Source organism: Rhinatrema bivittatum, chromosome 7 (genome assembly GCF_901001135.1).
Source record: "Rhinatrema bivittatum chromosome 7, aRhiBiv1.1, whole genome shotgun sequence".
Taxonomy (NCBI): Eukaryota; Metazoa; Chordata; class Amphibia; order Gymnophiona; family Rhinatrematidae; genus Rhinatrema; species Rhinatrema bivittatum.
In genome coordinates this window covers 304,370,026-304,385,408 of record NC_042621.1, presented here as the reverse complement: position 1 = coordinate 304,385,408, position 15,383 = coordinate 304,370,026, and the positions used below count along the sequence as shown (strand labels likewise).

The following is a 15,383-nucleotide window of genomic DNA, read 5'->3' as shown; positions in this document are numbered from 1 at the left end:
CTTCAGCCACAGGCGGGAACCTCAGTCCCAGGGAATCGATGCCCTTGTACAGACCTGGCCACAGGAAACTCTTATTATACGCCCTCCCACCGTGGCCCCTATTGGGCGCAATAATCCACAAGATAGAACACTACAAGGGACCAGTACTTCTAGTGGCCCCGGCCAAGAAGACCGTGGTACGCAGACATGCGAAGGCTGCTGACAGGGAGCCCCCCTCCCGCTACCACCCCACAGGGATCTGCTCCAACAAGGGCTGATCCTCCACGAAGATCCAGCTCGATTCTTTCTTACGGCCTGGCCGTTGAGAGGACTCGCCTGAGGAAGAACGGATACCTGGGGGGCAGTAATTGACACCCTGCTCCAAGCATGCAAGTTTTCCACATCCCTAACATACATAAGGATTTGGAGAGTATTCGAAGCTTGGTGTGAGGACCACAACATCATTCCACGCTGAGTCAAAATTCCTGCGATTTTTGAATTCCTGCAGAACGGACTACAGAAGGGATTGTATCTCAACTCCATCATGGTACAAGTGGCCACATTGTCATGCTACGGAACCAAGAGTGAGAGCGGCAGCCTAACCTCTCACTCGGATGTCTCCTGCTTTCTGAAAGGAGTCAAGCAGATCCAACCACCCCTAAAGTGGGCGGTGCCTCTATGGAACCTCAGCCTGGTCCTATATTTCTTAGCAGGAGCCTCCTTCAGACCTCTTCGCGGCCTTTCTCTCTGAGTATTAACATTGAAGACAGCCTTCCTGGTGGCAGTCTGTTCGGCCCGATCTATCTCTGAGCTACAAGCACTGTCCTGCCGGGAGCCGTTCCTCAGACTCACCCCGGGAACCATCCAGTTACGCACGGTCCCGTCCTTCCTCCCCAAAGTGGTTTCTCACTTCCATCTCGCTACCATCGCCAGATGAGCATAAGAATTCGGAAGAGTCTCGCAGTCTACACCACCTCAACGTCGGCAGACTCCTAGTCTGATATCTGGAAAGGTCGGAATCCGTACGAAAGACGGACCACCTATTCGTCATTCACAGCAGGAAGAAGCAAGGGGAAGCGGCCTCGTGAGCAACTATAGCCCGCTGGATCAAAGAAGTCATCAAGGTGGCCTACGTGGAAGCAGGCAAGCCACCGCCTTTACAAGTCAAGGCCTATTCCACTATAGCTCAGGCAGTGTCCTGGGCGGAAACCAAGATGCTGTCACCTGCCGAGATCTGCAGGGCGGCGACATGGTTCTCCATCCACAGGCTCGGGAGGACACAGCATTTGCAAGGGCAGTACTAAGTGGGCCATGGGCAGCCTCGCACCCGGCTCGGGAGTAGCTTTTTATACATCCCTTTGGTCCTGAGTCCATCTGCTACACGCTAGGAAATGGAGAAATTACTTACCTGATAATTTCATTTTCCTTAGTGTAGACAGATGGCCTCAGCATCCCACCCACGGCTGCCGTTACTCATGGAATTCTCCGGGGACATCCCCGGGAGCGAGTGATTCACGGGTAAGCCAAGCTTTCCTCCAGCTATGACACCCATCCTACTGGGTAGCGACGTTTCTCGGTTGGGGCACTGGTGGTCTCCAGCTATAACCAATTCAACCAGTTCAAATTAATCAAGTTAACCAAGTTATCAAGTTATTCATTCATGCATATATCCACAATTGCTTTTTGAGGAGAATACTGAAGAGCAGAGCTTCCTGCAGGGGTATATGTACTAGGGCTGATGTCAGATTGAAATCTGACTCAGTCTCCAACTGCTAGCAGGAGCACACTATACCCATTGGTCCTGAGTCCATCTGTCTACACTAAGGAAAACAAAAATTATCAGGTAAGTAATTTCTCCAGTTGGAGATTTGCATGCACTGCCTCCACTGTGTGCAAATATATCTCATGCATATTCATTAGGGATATCCCGAAAACCAGACCACTTTGGAGGACCGGCGTTAGCTTCTCCTGACCTAGAGCAAAATATCAGCTGCCACCACCCTAGAATACACCAGAAATCAAAAGTGAAAAAAACCAGAGCCGGACTGGAAATAAATGTTTGTTTTTCCCTCTGTGCAAATATACAGCAGACTCACTTTCTGTGCTATCTTTGATTTATTAATAATTGTCCCAGTATTTGAATTGCTAATTAAATTTGTTCTGAATGTCAACAGAGAATGTCAGATGCTTTGCACTCACTCTCCAGCAAGTCATTACTGGGCTAGAAGTTTGGAGCAATTGGAAAACTCTCCTACAATACTTTGAGTACCTTGGCACTCTCAGTAAAAACTTTATTTTGTTCAAGCAGATGGATAATTGTTTTACTGAGCATTCAGCGTTTAGCCATAGAAATGTTTTGTGTCTGCTGAGTGTCAATGTTGGTATTGTCGTGTCTGGAAAACCATTGTTATGTTTTTAGCTTTAATCTGCCTAGAACAATTTGGTTTGACTTTGGCAGAATATAACATTTTAAAATAATGTGGCGCTGGTCCCAGGGTACACAGGGAGGGTCATGGACCACGCACAGGAAGGGGAAAAAATAATCACTCTTTTCAAGGAGCTTAGGGCTCCAGGAATACAGATCTCAGCCCCTTTCACACACTCCTGCCCACAAACGGGCCGATACAGCACGCGCACAGGACACTCTCCTGTGCGCGCGATACAGTAAAAAAAAATGTATTTAAATTAGGCACTAGGGACACTAGCGCGTCCCTAGCGCCTCCTTTTGGACCGGAGCAGCGGCTGTCAGCGGGTTTGACAGCCGACGCTCAATTTTGCCGGCATCTGTTCTCGAGCCCTCTGACGGCCATGGGCTCGGAAACCGGACGCCGGCAAAATTGAGCGTCTGATTTTCGGCCCGCGGGCCTATTTCAAATTTTTTTTTTTTTTTTTTTACTTAAACTTTCGGGACCTCTGACTTAATATCTCCATGATATTAAGTCGGAGGGTGCACAGAAAAGCAGTTTTTACTGCTTTTCTGTGCACTTTCCCGGTGCCCAGAGAAATTAGCGCCGACCTTTGGGTCGGCGCTAATTTCTGAAAGTAAAATGTGCGGCTTGGCTGCACATTTTACTTTCTGTATCGTGTGGGAATAACTAATAGCACCCGCAACATGCATTTGCATGTTGCGGGTGCTATTAGGTTCGGGGGGGGGTTGGACGCGCTGTTACCCCTTACTGAATAAGGGGTAAAGCTAGCGCGTCCAAATGTCGGCTAACAGTGCGCTCCGTCGGTTTGACTTTGGCACTGTACCGTATCGGCCTGAAAGGTAGGCTGTTTGGCGCAGGTACCCTTCCACCCTGGGCCCTTTTGGGTAGTGCAGATCTTCAGTTTTTTTTCCTTTCCTCTTTGAGCTTCTGTGGACTTTCTCCCTTAGGACTCCCTGCTCCCCTCATCCAGCTGGATCCTTTTCTTTAAGGAGCTCCTCAGACTCCCTGCAGTCTGTAGTGTGCTAGGGCTGGGGTGGAGCTGCAGAGAGGGATCAGGACAAGCTGAAGAGACTGGAAAGGAGGACAGTAAATAAGGCTCTCAGCTAGGGGATGCTTAAATCTCACTGGGGGTACAAAATTCACCACAGGGTAAAACGGATGCAGTAACCCCCCCCCCCCCCCCCCCCCCACACACACACACACACACTTTCTGCACAGCGTTGCTGTCCCTCTGGGGCAGGTGCTACAGTTGTTTACCATAGTGCCCCAGCTGCTTCACTGATCTCCATCCATCTCTCCTCTAAGGAAGGCAGAGTCCACAAGATATCTGCATTAAGAATCAATGCATCCTATAATGAAAAGAATGTAAAGCAGGTGCCCTTTTGTTGAAATATAAAAAAACGGGGAATCGCATACAGGGAAAGTGTGTGTGTATGTATATATGTTTGTATATATGTGTGTGTGTGTGTGTATATATATAGATTCACCTTTCCTATTGTACTACCCTATGGGATGGAACGCCTGCGGGAGGCAAATCAAAAGCATGGAGGGTGTATAGGTGAAGGGAGCATTATGGGGGCGGTGAACACGTGTTTATCTGCCGAATAATAAGGGAACACCAGTTGCTGTTCTTTTCCCCTAGAAAGAGAGAATTTCAGGGACGAGGGGGGAGTCCTGCCCCAGGGTGAGGCGGAGGAAGCTACCGGTGTTGGTGGTGGGAGGTCAGTGCTGTGAGGAAGGGCAGTAGTGAGACCAGGAGGATGAATCCCGGCTGTCGGTTAAGCACTGAAACGAATCAGCAGAGCAGGGAAGGAAGAGAGAAAACTGATGCGGCTGGGAAATATCCTGGGCCTGGGCCTCACCGGGTCCAGCTGCTCCTGATCTGTTCACCCAAGCCAAGCTGTAAGCCCTGCGCTGCCCTAGGCCCAGCCTCTTGCCATAAGGGCTCTTCCCTGCAGATGCTGCAAAGCTTGCATTTTGTACATAGGACAGCAGCAATGCTTTGTCAAATGCACCCATTCGTGTTGCAGACTCTGCTCTACTTCACCCCAGTGCTGCCAATCGCCCGAAGCCAGCCTGAGGTTACTTTTCCTAGGGGTTTATGTACTAAGCATTTTCCCTTTAGGCACAAAATGGGAAAACCCCTTAAGTACATCAGGTCATCCTGTCGTTTATTTTCCTTATGAAAAGGTTAGTTGCCCTTATAGTCTTGCCCACTGCTCTTCTGTTTCCTGTCGATTGTGCCTCTGATACGTCTGCACTCGGGGGGATTTCCCCGCAGGATAGGCTCTCGCTGGCTTTTCTGCTCACTCTGCATTCAGACAGTAAGGAATCTCTTCTTCCTTAGTTTACATCTGCGCTATTTTTCTTGTATTTTCTTTGCAGTCGTAGGCCATAGGGATTCTTTTGTCCTGTTTCTGCAAGCCCAGCATGCCTTGGCGTTAAGATCGCTCCAGCTTTGCCAAGGCCTCAAAAAGAGGCAAATAATGCTATTCCCACTGCTTAATTTTCATGTAGCAGGGCTGACGTAATTAATAGGGTGGGCATGTACTGGTGACTTGGGGATGTTTACTAAACAGTCACAGTTGGAGTTTGTTCCAGTAAAAGTAGATCACACATCTGCCCCTCACCGTCTTATTAACAACAGTGCCTTTATCTTAGCTAAAAAAACAGTTTGTGCTAAGGGAGCTCCTACTCTTACGCAATCATTGCGTTTCTTTTCTCTCCCTCTCTGCCGGTGTGTGTGCGCTGCTCGATGACTCCAAGGTTAAACCCCGCAGCGTGGTGTGAGGAGAGGGAGAGCCTTGTACAGGGGGGGGCAGCCTGGCACTGCGGTGCGGGGTTGACAGCATTGGCTAGGATGCAGTGGGAATATCGTAGCCAGAGGGGCGTCGGAATTGCTAGCTGAATTTTTCAGGTTGGTGGTAGCCATGTCCTACTGGGTGTTATCCAGTCAGTCCACAAAGACCTGAGGTGGGCGGGATGTTTGGGCAACAGACCTGCTGTTTTTCCTAGCTCTTGGCATCGTTGCAAAGCTTAGTGGTAGGACATGGCTGGAGTGCTGATTAAGTATGGGATCTTGCATGCTCATCTACCCAGTATGGTAAGGAAGCAGTGGATTAGCCTGCGTGGAGCAGCAGTGGCAGAGCTGCATTGGGCCTCCAGGAAGGCTGGGGTGACTTGCATGGAGAGTCCTGCTTCGGTGGCCACGGGGAAGCAGGATGTTTTGTGGAAAAGCCTCACTGATTTTCATGCTGGTGGGGATGAAATGTGGAAGGGGGCCCTGGCTGTTGTATATAAGGATTTGTCTGGCTTACCAGTAGCACTTCCAGCAGGTTTTGGTTGTGCTGGTGCCGAGGTAGAGGACAGTGGTAGTGACTCTGGTGAAAGGCAAGGAGGAGTTTGTGGGGTTACTGAAGGGAATTCATATTTGCATCTACCCAAAGTGGATGAATCTCATCTGGGCAACTGGATGGGCCGGTTTGGACTTTATCTGCCAGCCAGGCAGATCGCTGGGCTTGACAGCAGGTCTCCTGCCCAACCTGTGGCGCTCTTATACCTAAAGGGAATCGCCTGCTCTCAATAACCTCTCTCTATTCGTTCATTAAATATCGCAAGCTACGGAAATTCCGTTGGTCCTGATGCACTGTTTGCTCATCTTCTCTGAAAGATGATTCTGTCGGCTTTTAGTTCCAACAAAGAAAACCAAAAACTGAGCAACGGCACAAAAAAGAACCGCAAAGCATTTCCCTCCTGTCGTCTTATTCACTTCTAGATCAATTGGCAGAATGATGAGCGGAGGGTCTCCCCATCAGTCAGGCTCAGCGCCTCTCTAAACACGATGCTTAGAAACTGGAGGGGGATGATGGGGTGCATCGTGGCCTTGCTGCTGGCATTTATTTGAAGTACTTCTATTCCACTTGTAGCAGGTGAAACTGCGCTAAGCGGAGATTAATAACCCCTTCATAAAATAGTGCACGGTATCGAAATACAAACCACAGCACCAAGCATCTTACATTTGCAGATCCATCGCAACACTAGACACCCTAGACAAGCCTAAGCAAACGTGTCCTGAAGCAGAGATCCTTGCAATTCCTAGTTTGGCAGTTCCTGAATGTGGCGTTTGGTCTCCATGGGTGAATGTGGACCCCTCGCACTTTTCATCTGACATAAAATTACACAGTGGCTTCCAGCAGGTGCATGCGGTCCTCTGTAAAGTGAGCTGCTGAAGAGGCTTGGCTTAGTCTTTTGACTGTTTGAATTTGCTGCCTTGTTACAAGAGTTTCCAGTTCTCTCTCTCACCCCCACTCACTGCATTTCTCAGCTTGCTAAAGGTGTGACTGTCTTCTCTTTCAGGTCAGCCCTCCCGACCTTTATATCGAAAGGTTTAACGTAGCTCTGGGACAGTACATGGGAGCGCTGCAGAGCATTGTGCCTCTCTTCATATACATGGTAAGCTGCAGGCTCTGCTGCCTGGTGCACTTTCATACGCTCGCTTACGCTCTCACCGTTTACCTTCATTTGCTGCCAGTGGGGAGGGGGGGTGGGCTAACCTCCAGCTTGTGCCCTATGAAAGTCTGCCTGCCCCCTAAGTTTCTCCCCGATGGGATCCAGGAGAGATCGGCCATGATCACGGCATCTATTAAGCTTTTAAAAAATAGCAAGGCAGGGATCCTTTGAAGCTGCTAGACAAGTATCCCTTGGCAGGCTGCACAGTGTGACCAAACGGTGCTGTTCTCCCCCCCCCCCCCCCCCCCATGCAGAGGGTCCCTGCTTTTTTGGTGTGGTCTTAGGTGAAAAGAACACTCCCTGCAAAGAATAGAAAACGGGGCAGCGGAGTTGGTGATTTTGGCATTGTTCAAGCCCTGGGAGCTGCCGTGTTTTGTAAGAAGTTTCCCCTCTGATCTTGATTCATGCTGTGGCTTCCTCATGAGAGGCTTCTAGGAAAAGTAAAAAGTCATGGGATAGGTGGCGATGTCCTTTCGTGGATTGCAAACTGGCTAAAAGACAGGAAACAGAGAGTAGGATTAAATGGGCAATTTTCTCAGTGGAAGGGAGTGGACAGTGGAGTGCCTCAGGGATCTGTATTGGGACCCTTACTGTTCAATATATTTATAAATGATCTGGAAAGAAATACGACGAGTGAGATAATCAAATTTGCAGATGACACAAAATTGTTCAGAGTAGTTAAATCACAAGCAGATTGTGATAAATTACAGGAAGACCTTGTGAGACTGGAAAATTGGGCATCCAAATGGCAGATGAAATTTAATGTGGATAAGTGCAAGGTGATGCATATAGGGAAAAATAACCCATGCTATAGTTACACAATGTTAGGTTCCATATTAGGAGCTACCACCCAGGAAAAAGATCTAGGTGTCATAGTGGATAACACATTGAAATCATCGGTTCAGTGTGCTGCGACAGTCAAAAAAGAACATAAGAACATAAGAACATAAGAAATTGCCATGCTGGGTCAGACCAAGGGTCCATCAAGCCCAGCATCCTGTTTCCAACAGAGGCCAAACCAGGCCACAAGAACCTGGCAATTACCCAAACACCTAGAAGATCCCATGCTACTGATGCAATTAATAGCAGTGACTATTCCCTAAGTAAACTTGATTAATAGCAGTTAATGGACTTCTCTTCCAAGAACTTATCCAAACCTTTTTTGAACCCAGCTACACTAACTGCACTAACCACATCCTCTGGCAACAAATTCCAGAGATTTATTGTGCGTTGAGTGAAAAAGAATTTTCTCCGATTAGTCTTAAATGTGCTACTTGCTAACTTCATGGAATGCCCCCTAGTCCTTCTATTATTCGAAAGTGTAAATAACCGAGTCACATCTACTCGTTCAAGACCTCTCATGATCTTAAAGACCTCTATGATATCCCCCCTCAGCCGTCTCTTCTCCAAGCTGAACAGCCCTAACCTCTTCAGCCTTTCCTCATAGGGGAGCTGTTCCATCCCCTTTATCATTTTGGTTGCCCTTCTCTGTACCTTCTCCATTGCAACTATATCTTTTTTGAGATACGGCGACCAGAATTGTACACAGTATTCAAGGTGTGGTCTCACCATGGAGCGATATAGAGGCATTATGACATTTTCCGTTTTATTAACCATTCCCTTCCTAATAATTCCTAACATTTTATTTGCTTTTTTGACTGCTGCAGCACACTGAGCTGACGATTTCAATGTATTATCTACTATGACGCCTAGATCTCTTTCTTGGGTGGTAGCTCCTAATATGGAGCAAACAGAATGGAGCAAACAGAATGGAGCAAACAGAATGTTGGGAATTATTAGAAAGGGAATGGTGAATAAAACGGAAAATGTCATAATGCCTCTGTATCGCTCCATGGTGAGACCGCACCTTGAATACTGTGTACAATTCTGGTTGCCACATCTCAAAAAAGATATAATTGCGATGGAGAAGGTACAGAGAAGGGCCACCAAAATGATAAGGGGAATGGAACAGCTCCCCTATGAGGAAAGGCTGAAGAGGTTAGGGCTGTTCAGCTTGGAGAAGAGACGACTGAGGGGGGATATGATAGAGGTGTTTAAAATCATGAGAGGTCTAGAATGGGTAGATGTGAATCGGTTATTTACTCTTTTGGATAGTAGAAAGACTAGGGGGCACTCCATGAAGTTAGCATGGGGCACATTTAAAACTAATCGGAGAAAGTTCTTTTTCACTCAATGCACAATTAAGCTCTGGAATTTGTTGCCAGAGGATGTGGTTAGTGCAGTTAGTGTAGCTGGGTTTAAAAAAGGATTGGATAAGTTCTTGGAGGAGAAGTCCATTACCTGCTATTAAGTTCACTTAGAGAATAGCCACTGCCATTAGCAACGGTTACATGGCATAGACTTAGTTTTTGGGTAGTTGCCAGGTTCTTATGGCCTGGATTGGCCACTGTTGGAAACAGGATGCTGGGCTTGATGGACCCTCGGTCTGACCCAGTATGGCAGGTTCTTATGTTCTGTGTGTGCAGTCCGTATGGCCCAGTCAGAGGAAGAATGCGGTGTGGCTTACTTCCAAACCTGGAAAACATCTAAAGAATTTCAGGTATAACCTAGCAGGGGTTTCAATCGGATATCCAGGAAACGCCAGTCCGAAAGACATAAGAATAGTCCCTCTTGTCTCTGGTGCCAATGGACTGATCCGCTGCCTGTAATCGGGTCACCCTGCAAATTCCAGGGCTCTACGTTTTCTTGCACTGTGCCCCCCCGTGAGGCAGCTGGAGTTGTCTGGCCCGAATTAATTTCCCAAGATCCTTAACTTGGGACATTAATTACAATGGCACAAACATTATCTTGAATGTCTCCAAATGCTAAATGAAACCGATTAAAAGGAGAACCTTCATGAAAACAGCATAAAACGGGAATACTCCCCTCGTGTCCTGTCCTTTGCTCGGGGGTCCCGCGCCAACGATGAGAAACTGCAGCATGGATGTGAATTCCTTCAGCGGCCTTAGCCTTAGCTCTCAACTAGGAGGCTTTTCTAAGCTTTGATGCCTCTCCTTAGATAGGCAAACCCTCAATTATGCTAGGATAGGTATTTGCTTCCTTTCACCATATTTTGGCTTAATTGAATAAGCCCAAATGTGGTCTTTTCTGTGCCCATGTCTGGAGGTTCTTGGGAGGTTGTTTCTCACTTCTCAGGCTTTTGAGCTCCCATAGGTGGCCCAGGGCTGAGATTTCTCCCCTAGAGACCAAGATTTCCCGGATCAAATCCCAGGACTGTGTTTTGTTAATGACTCCCTTTTGCCACAAGGGTGAGCATTAGGATTGAGTTCTGGCAGTAAATTTCAAAGACTAACATCAAGCCTGTCCTGGTATGCGCAGAAACAAAGCAAACATTATGCTGCTGCTGCTGCTGCTGGGTTTGTAGGAAATTCCCAGGTGATCTTGTTTCATCCTATGCATGCACTGTCTCTGTGCACTCTTCCTCTGACTCGTCCAGGGTTTGTGGCTCTTCCAAACCTGACTTGGGTCATGCCTGTCATGATATGTGCAAATAATATAACAAAGGTAAATTACACAAATAGATCCCTAGAACATAACATTTTTGGAATAATTGGCCTTCATAGCCATTACAAAACACTTCCTTGTTTGAAGAACAATTATATCAACAAGTAGAGGGCACTGCAGTAGGGTCTATCTGGCGCCATCAATCACGTGTTTGTATGTGGATTTCAGTGCCAGCAGATGTATATGAAATCTCCTTCTTGGAATATTGTTATGGAAAAGATTTGTAGACGATATCTTTGATTTGGTCAGATGTCTGAGAGAGTGCTACAATTTACAGAGTGCTTTAATGTACTTTATTCTAATCTTAGGTTTACTGTGCAATTTCATCATCCTCATATTTATTTTTAGAGCTTATGGTCTATAAGAGGAATAATTGGTAACTGAAATTTACTGATAAAAACGTGTCTCTTCCTAGCGTGTAGCAGATGGACTCAGGACCAATGGGTATAGTGTACTCCTGATAGCAGATGGGAGACTGAGTCAGATTTCAAAGCTGACAGCCTACATATACCCGTGCAGGAAGCTTAGCGCTTCAGTATTTCTCTGTCTCCTAAGCAGATAGACACTACACACACTACAATAGTGTTAGAAATTTAAAACCAAAGAAGAAAGGAATCTTACCTCTAGAAGACGAGCCCCGCTCTCCTGCGGTGATACCTAAGGGTCCCTCCCCCAGTCGAGAATTCCCGAGATCTGTCAGAGGCAAGCCTCGGTCCGGTAGCCGGCTCCCGGCGTGGACCTAGCCCCCAGGGCGGGTGAGAGGCAGCGGGTCTAGAATCAAGCGCGGCAGTGAAGGTAATTTCCTCTCCCCCCGCAGCCAGAGACCGCCCGGCACGAAACCAGGGAAACGCTGAGACCAGGTAAGGTAGAAACCTCTCTTAGGTCTCTGGTCTCCGAGGCTCGAATAGCCGCCCAGATCGTCCCTTCCGGCGTCTGCTAAATTGGATTGAGCAGTCCCGTCTGGGTTAGACCCCGATCTGGTGCGAGGGTCCACACACGTGGAGATCCTCCGGTGGGGGGGGGGTTGCCATCTTGTCTGCGTGGTTGTCTGAGCCGTTTCCCCCCCCTTGAGTGCCGTATTGCTCGCTCAACTGAGCCGTGCGCACAACCGACTTGTGCGCACAGCGGCACACACAACAGTGCCGGGTGCACAGCGGCCCACACAAACGGCCCGATCACACAGATAGGTCTGTGCGCACAGCGGCACGAACATCTTAGCCAGGCGCACAAATTAGTAGCCTGCACGCACATTGTCGACGCAACCAGAGCGCACAACTAAGCCTCCCAGCACGCGTACCAACGCGCACAGACGAGTTTTGAGTCACTCCATGCGCACAAATCATGGCACAGCCGGCCAAGAAAGCCAAGGGACAAGCCTTCTGCCCAGCCTGCCACCTGAGAGCTGCACAACCTGAAGTGGCCTCTGTCCTATGCCAGCAGTGCGAAGAGGCTCAGGGGGAACTTAAGCAAAGCAAGGCCCCCCACAGCCATTAGAGGGATCCGGACCTCTGTATCTCCGACTCCGCACCTACACAGGAGGGCACCCCGGGCCTCCACCATAACCCCACCTGGATTCAATAAGGACCCAGGGACATTTTCCTGGGTGGAATTCTTCAAAGGGCTGCAAACCTTTGTCCAGGCACAATGGGTACAGCCTCAGACAGTCCCAGCTCCACCAGAAGCACAAGACTTTCCAAGCACCTCTCGGACCTCCCAAGACATGCCCCAGCTAAGCAATAGCCTCCCCTCAAGGGATACGGACACCTCGGGGAATGAGACTGATTCCCTGGAGGAAGGGGAAATCCCCCCCCCCCCCCCCCCCAGGGATGGAACCATACCGAACCATGCTGTGATTCTTCTCCAAAGACCAGTTACCAGCGCTCGTGTCTCTGACCCTGAAGACGCTGGCCATTGCAGCCACGAGTACCATAGCGGAACCAAAGACGAACCCCATTTTGGTGTCCCTCCACCAGGCCCCATGCTATTTCCCAGTGTTACAGGCCATACAACAACTGATTGACCTGGAATGGAATGCCTCGAAGGCCAGCTTCAAAGGAGGACGGGCCTTAGAAGCCCTATACCCCCTGGAACCCATGGCCAAGGAACTCCTACGGTTCCCAAAAGTGGACACCATGGTCTGCGCAATCTCAAAGCGCACGACTATCTCAGTCGAAGGAGGAGCGGCACTCAAGGATGCCCAGGACAGATGTCGGGAATCCATCCTTACAGTCCTTTGATGTAGCAGCTATGACCCTGCAGATCGCTATGCCATAGTGACACAGGCCTGCTTGCTTCTCTCCAGAGACGCAACCATATCCGCCAAAACGTTGGAACTGGCGATATCCTTCCTCACGGATGCGACCTCAGACCCAGTGCGCACCTCAGCCAGGGGCGTCTCCTCCATAGTGGCAGCCAGAAGACAACTATGACTCCAAAATTGGTCAGCCGACATGACCTCCAAAGCAAACCTCACGAGAATGCCATTTAAAGGATCCCTCTTGTTCAGAAGCAAATTGGAGAAGTTAGCCAACAAATGGGGCGAATCTCCAGTACCTCGTCTACCAGAGGACAGGAAGAAAAGAAGCCAGCGCTCTTCCCCCTCCCCCCCCCCTCTGAAGAACCAAGGGCAGAGGAGCCCAGCGCTTTAGACCATACAAGAATACATACTACTAAGCACCTCGCCCCACAGGCAGGGCCCAGTCCTTTCGGAACAGACACAACAAGAGGGGAGCAGGCTCAGGTACAGGCTCCGGCCGCACCCCACAATGATAATCAACAAGACCCATCCACAGGAAGAAGCCATAGGGGGCAGACTTAACCCTCTTCTACCAAAGATGGGTCGTGATAACGTCTGACAAGTGGGTCCTAACCATCATTCGAGAAGGATACTATCTGGTCTTCCACAGCATCCCTCCAGACAAATTTGTGAGCTCACCGTGCCACTCCCTCTCCAAGAGGATGGCAGTGGAAACCACACTGATAAAGCTACTCAGCCTAAAGGCGATAGCCCCAGTGCCCACGCATCAACAAAATACTGGTCACTATTCCATCTGTTTATCGTTCCCAAGAAGGAAGGAACGTTCCGGCCCTTCCTGGACCTCAAGACAGTCAATCGTTACCTGAGGGTACCACACTTCCGCATGGAAACCCTACGCTTAGTCATAAGGGCAGTTCAGCTGGGAGAATTCCTGACTTCACTGGATCTATCCGAAGCCTATCTCCACATCCCGGACCATCAATGCTTCCTACGCTTTGCAATATTGGGATCATCATTACCAGTTCTGGGCACTACCCTTTGGACTAGCTACCGCCCCTCGGACCGTCACCAAAATCATTATTATTTTATTTATTTTATTTTTGGTTTTTTATATACCGATCTTCTTGCATTGGATGCAAATCAAACCGGTTTACAGTAAAACAATTCAACTTGCTTAGTAGCATTACATGGAACAAAGAACATGGAACAAAATAATAGTGCTTTCGAGCATTACATAAAAAACGAGGCGCAATTAAACATTTAAACATTTAGAATCCTTCGGTAACAATTCTTATAGCGAATGTGAGTAAATGTGCCATTAATGTTAAAGCGAAATCAGGCGAATGATCGTCTGGATTGAGAAGGTGGTAGTGGCGGCAACTCTGAGGAAAGAAGGAATCCTCGTACATCCTTATCTGGATGATTGGCGGATCAGGGCAAAATCTCCAGAGGAAAGTCACCAGGCGACCACCAGAGTCAAGAATTTGCTGCACAATCTTGGGTGGATCATCAACACAGCCAAGAGCTGCCTGCAGCCCTCCCAATTGCTAGAGTACCTGGGAGTCCGGTTCGACACCAAGCAAAACAAGGTTGTCCTTCCCCCTCCAAGGAGAAGGAAACTAATGGGTTAGTTGCAAAAACTGTTGAACTATGCTCGCCCCAAGGGCGAGTATGGGACTACCTCCAAGTCCTCGGTCTCATGGCATCAACCCTAGAAGTCGTTCCATGGGTAAGGGCCCACATGCGCCCACTACAACATTCCTTACTGTCACGATGGAACCAGATGTCCGAGAACTACTCCATTCGCCTCCAGCTATCGGCAGAGGTTCGGATCCAGCTTCAATGGTGGCTACAGGAAGACCATCTGAGCAAGGGAGTAAAGCTATCCCTACCGAACTGGATCCTGCTCCCCACGGATGCGAGCCTGCGAGGGTGGGGAGCCCACTGCCAGGAACTGATGGCCCAGGGACAATAGGACAAGAAAGAGGCAGGATGGAACATAAACCGACTGGAAGCCCGAGCAGTCAGACTAGCCTGCCTATGATTCGGACACAGACTCCGGAGCGAGTCTGTCAGTCATGTCGGACAATGCCACAACAGTTGCCTACATGGCTAGGGAGGAAACAAGCCAACAGGTGTCCCCGGAAATAGACCCCCCTCATGGCTTGGGCGGAAACAAACCTGCAAGGAATCTCAGCCGCCCACATCGCGGGAAAAGACAACGTATCTGCGGACTACCTCAGCAGAGAGAGTCTAGACCCAGGGAAATGGACGCTGTTGTCCACAACCTTCCAGTTGATAGTAAACCGCTGTGGAACCCCAGCCATGGATCTCCTGGCAACCCAGTCCAACGCCCAAGTTCCCAAGTTCTTCAGCTGCAGACGAGAACCACAATCCAGGGGAATCGACGCCCTTGTCCAGACCTGGCCACAGGAAGACCTGCTATATGCCTTTCCCTCATGGTCACTACTGGGCAGGATCATCTGCAAGATAGAACACCACAGGGGTCTAGTACTTCTAGTGGCCTCGGACTGGCCAAGAAGACCATGGTACGCAGACATGTGAAGACTTCTTGCGGGGAACCCTCTGTGCCTACCTCCACACAGGGACCTTCTCCGGCAAGGACCGATCCTCTACGAAGACGCGACTTGATTCTCTCTTACGCTCTGGCCCTTGAGAGGACT

The 15,383-nt window shown here is 49.1% G+C and overlaps 1 protein-coding gene across 5 annotated transcripts in view; it reads left to right on the top strand.

Moving 5' to 3' along the window:
- CACUL1 (CDK2 associated cullin domain 1) overlaps positions 1-15,383 on the top strand; it is a 200,716-nt gene that overhangs the window by 53,616 nt on the left and 131,717 nt on the right. For 4 of the 5 annotated variants that reach the window (XM_029610503.1, XM_029610500.1, XM_029610502.1 and 1 more), the window contains exon 4: positions 6,765-6,860. The exons of the other annotated variant lie outside the window; for it this stretch is intronic. In XM_029610503.1, coding sequence (XP_029466363.1) covers positions 6,765-6,860 — 96 coding nt within the window. The remainder of the gene's footprint in view (positions 1-6,764; positions 6,861-15,383) is intronic. 5 annotated transcript variants of the gene reach the window in all.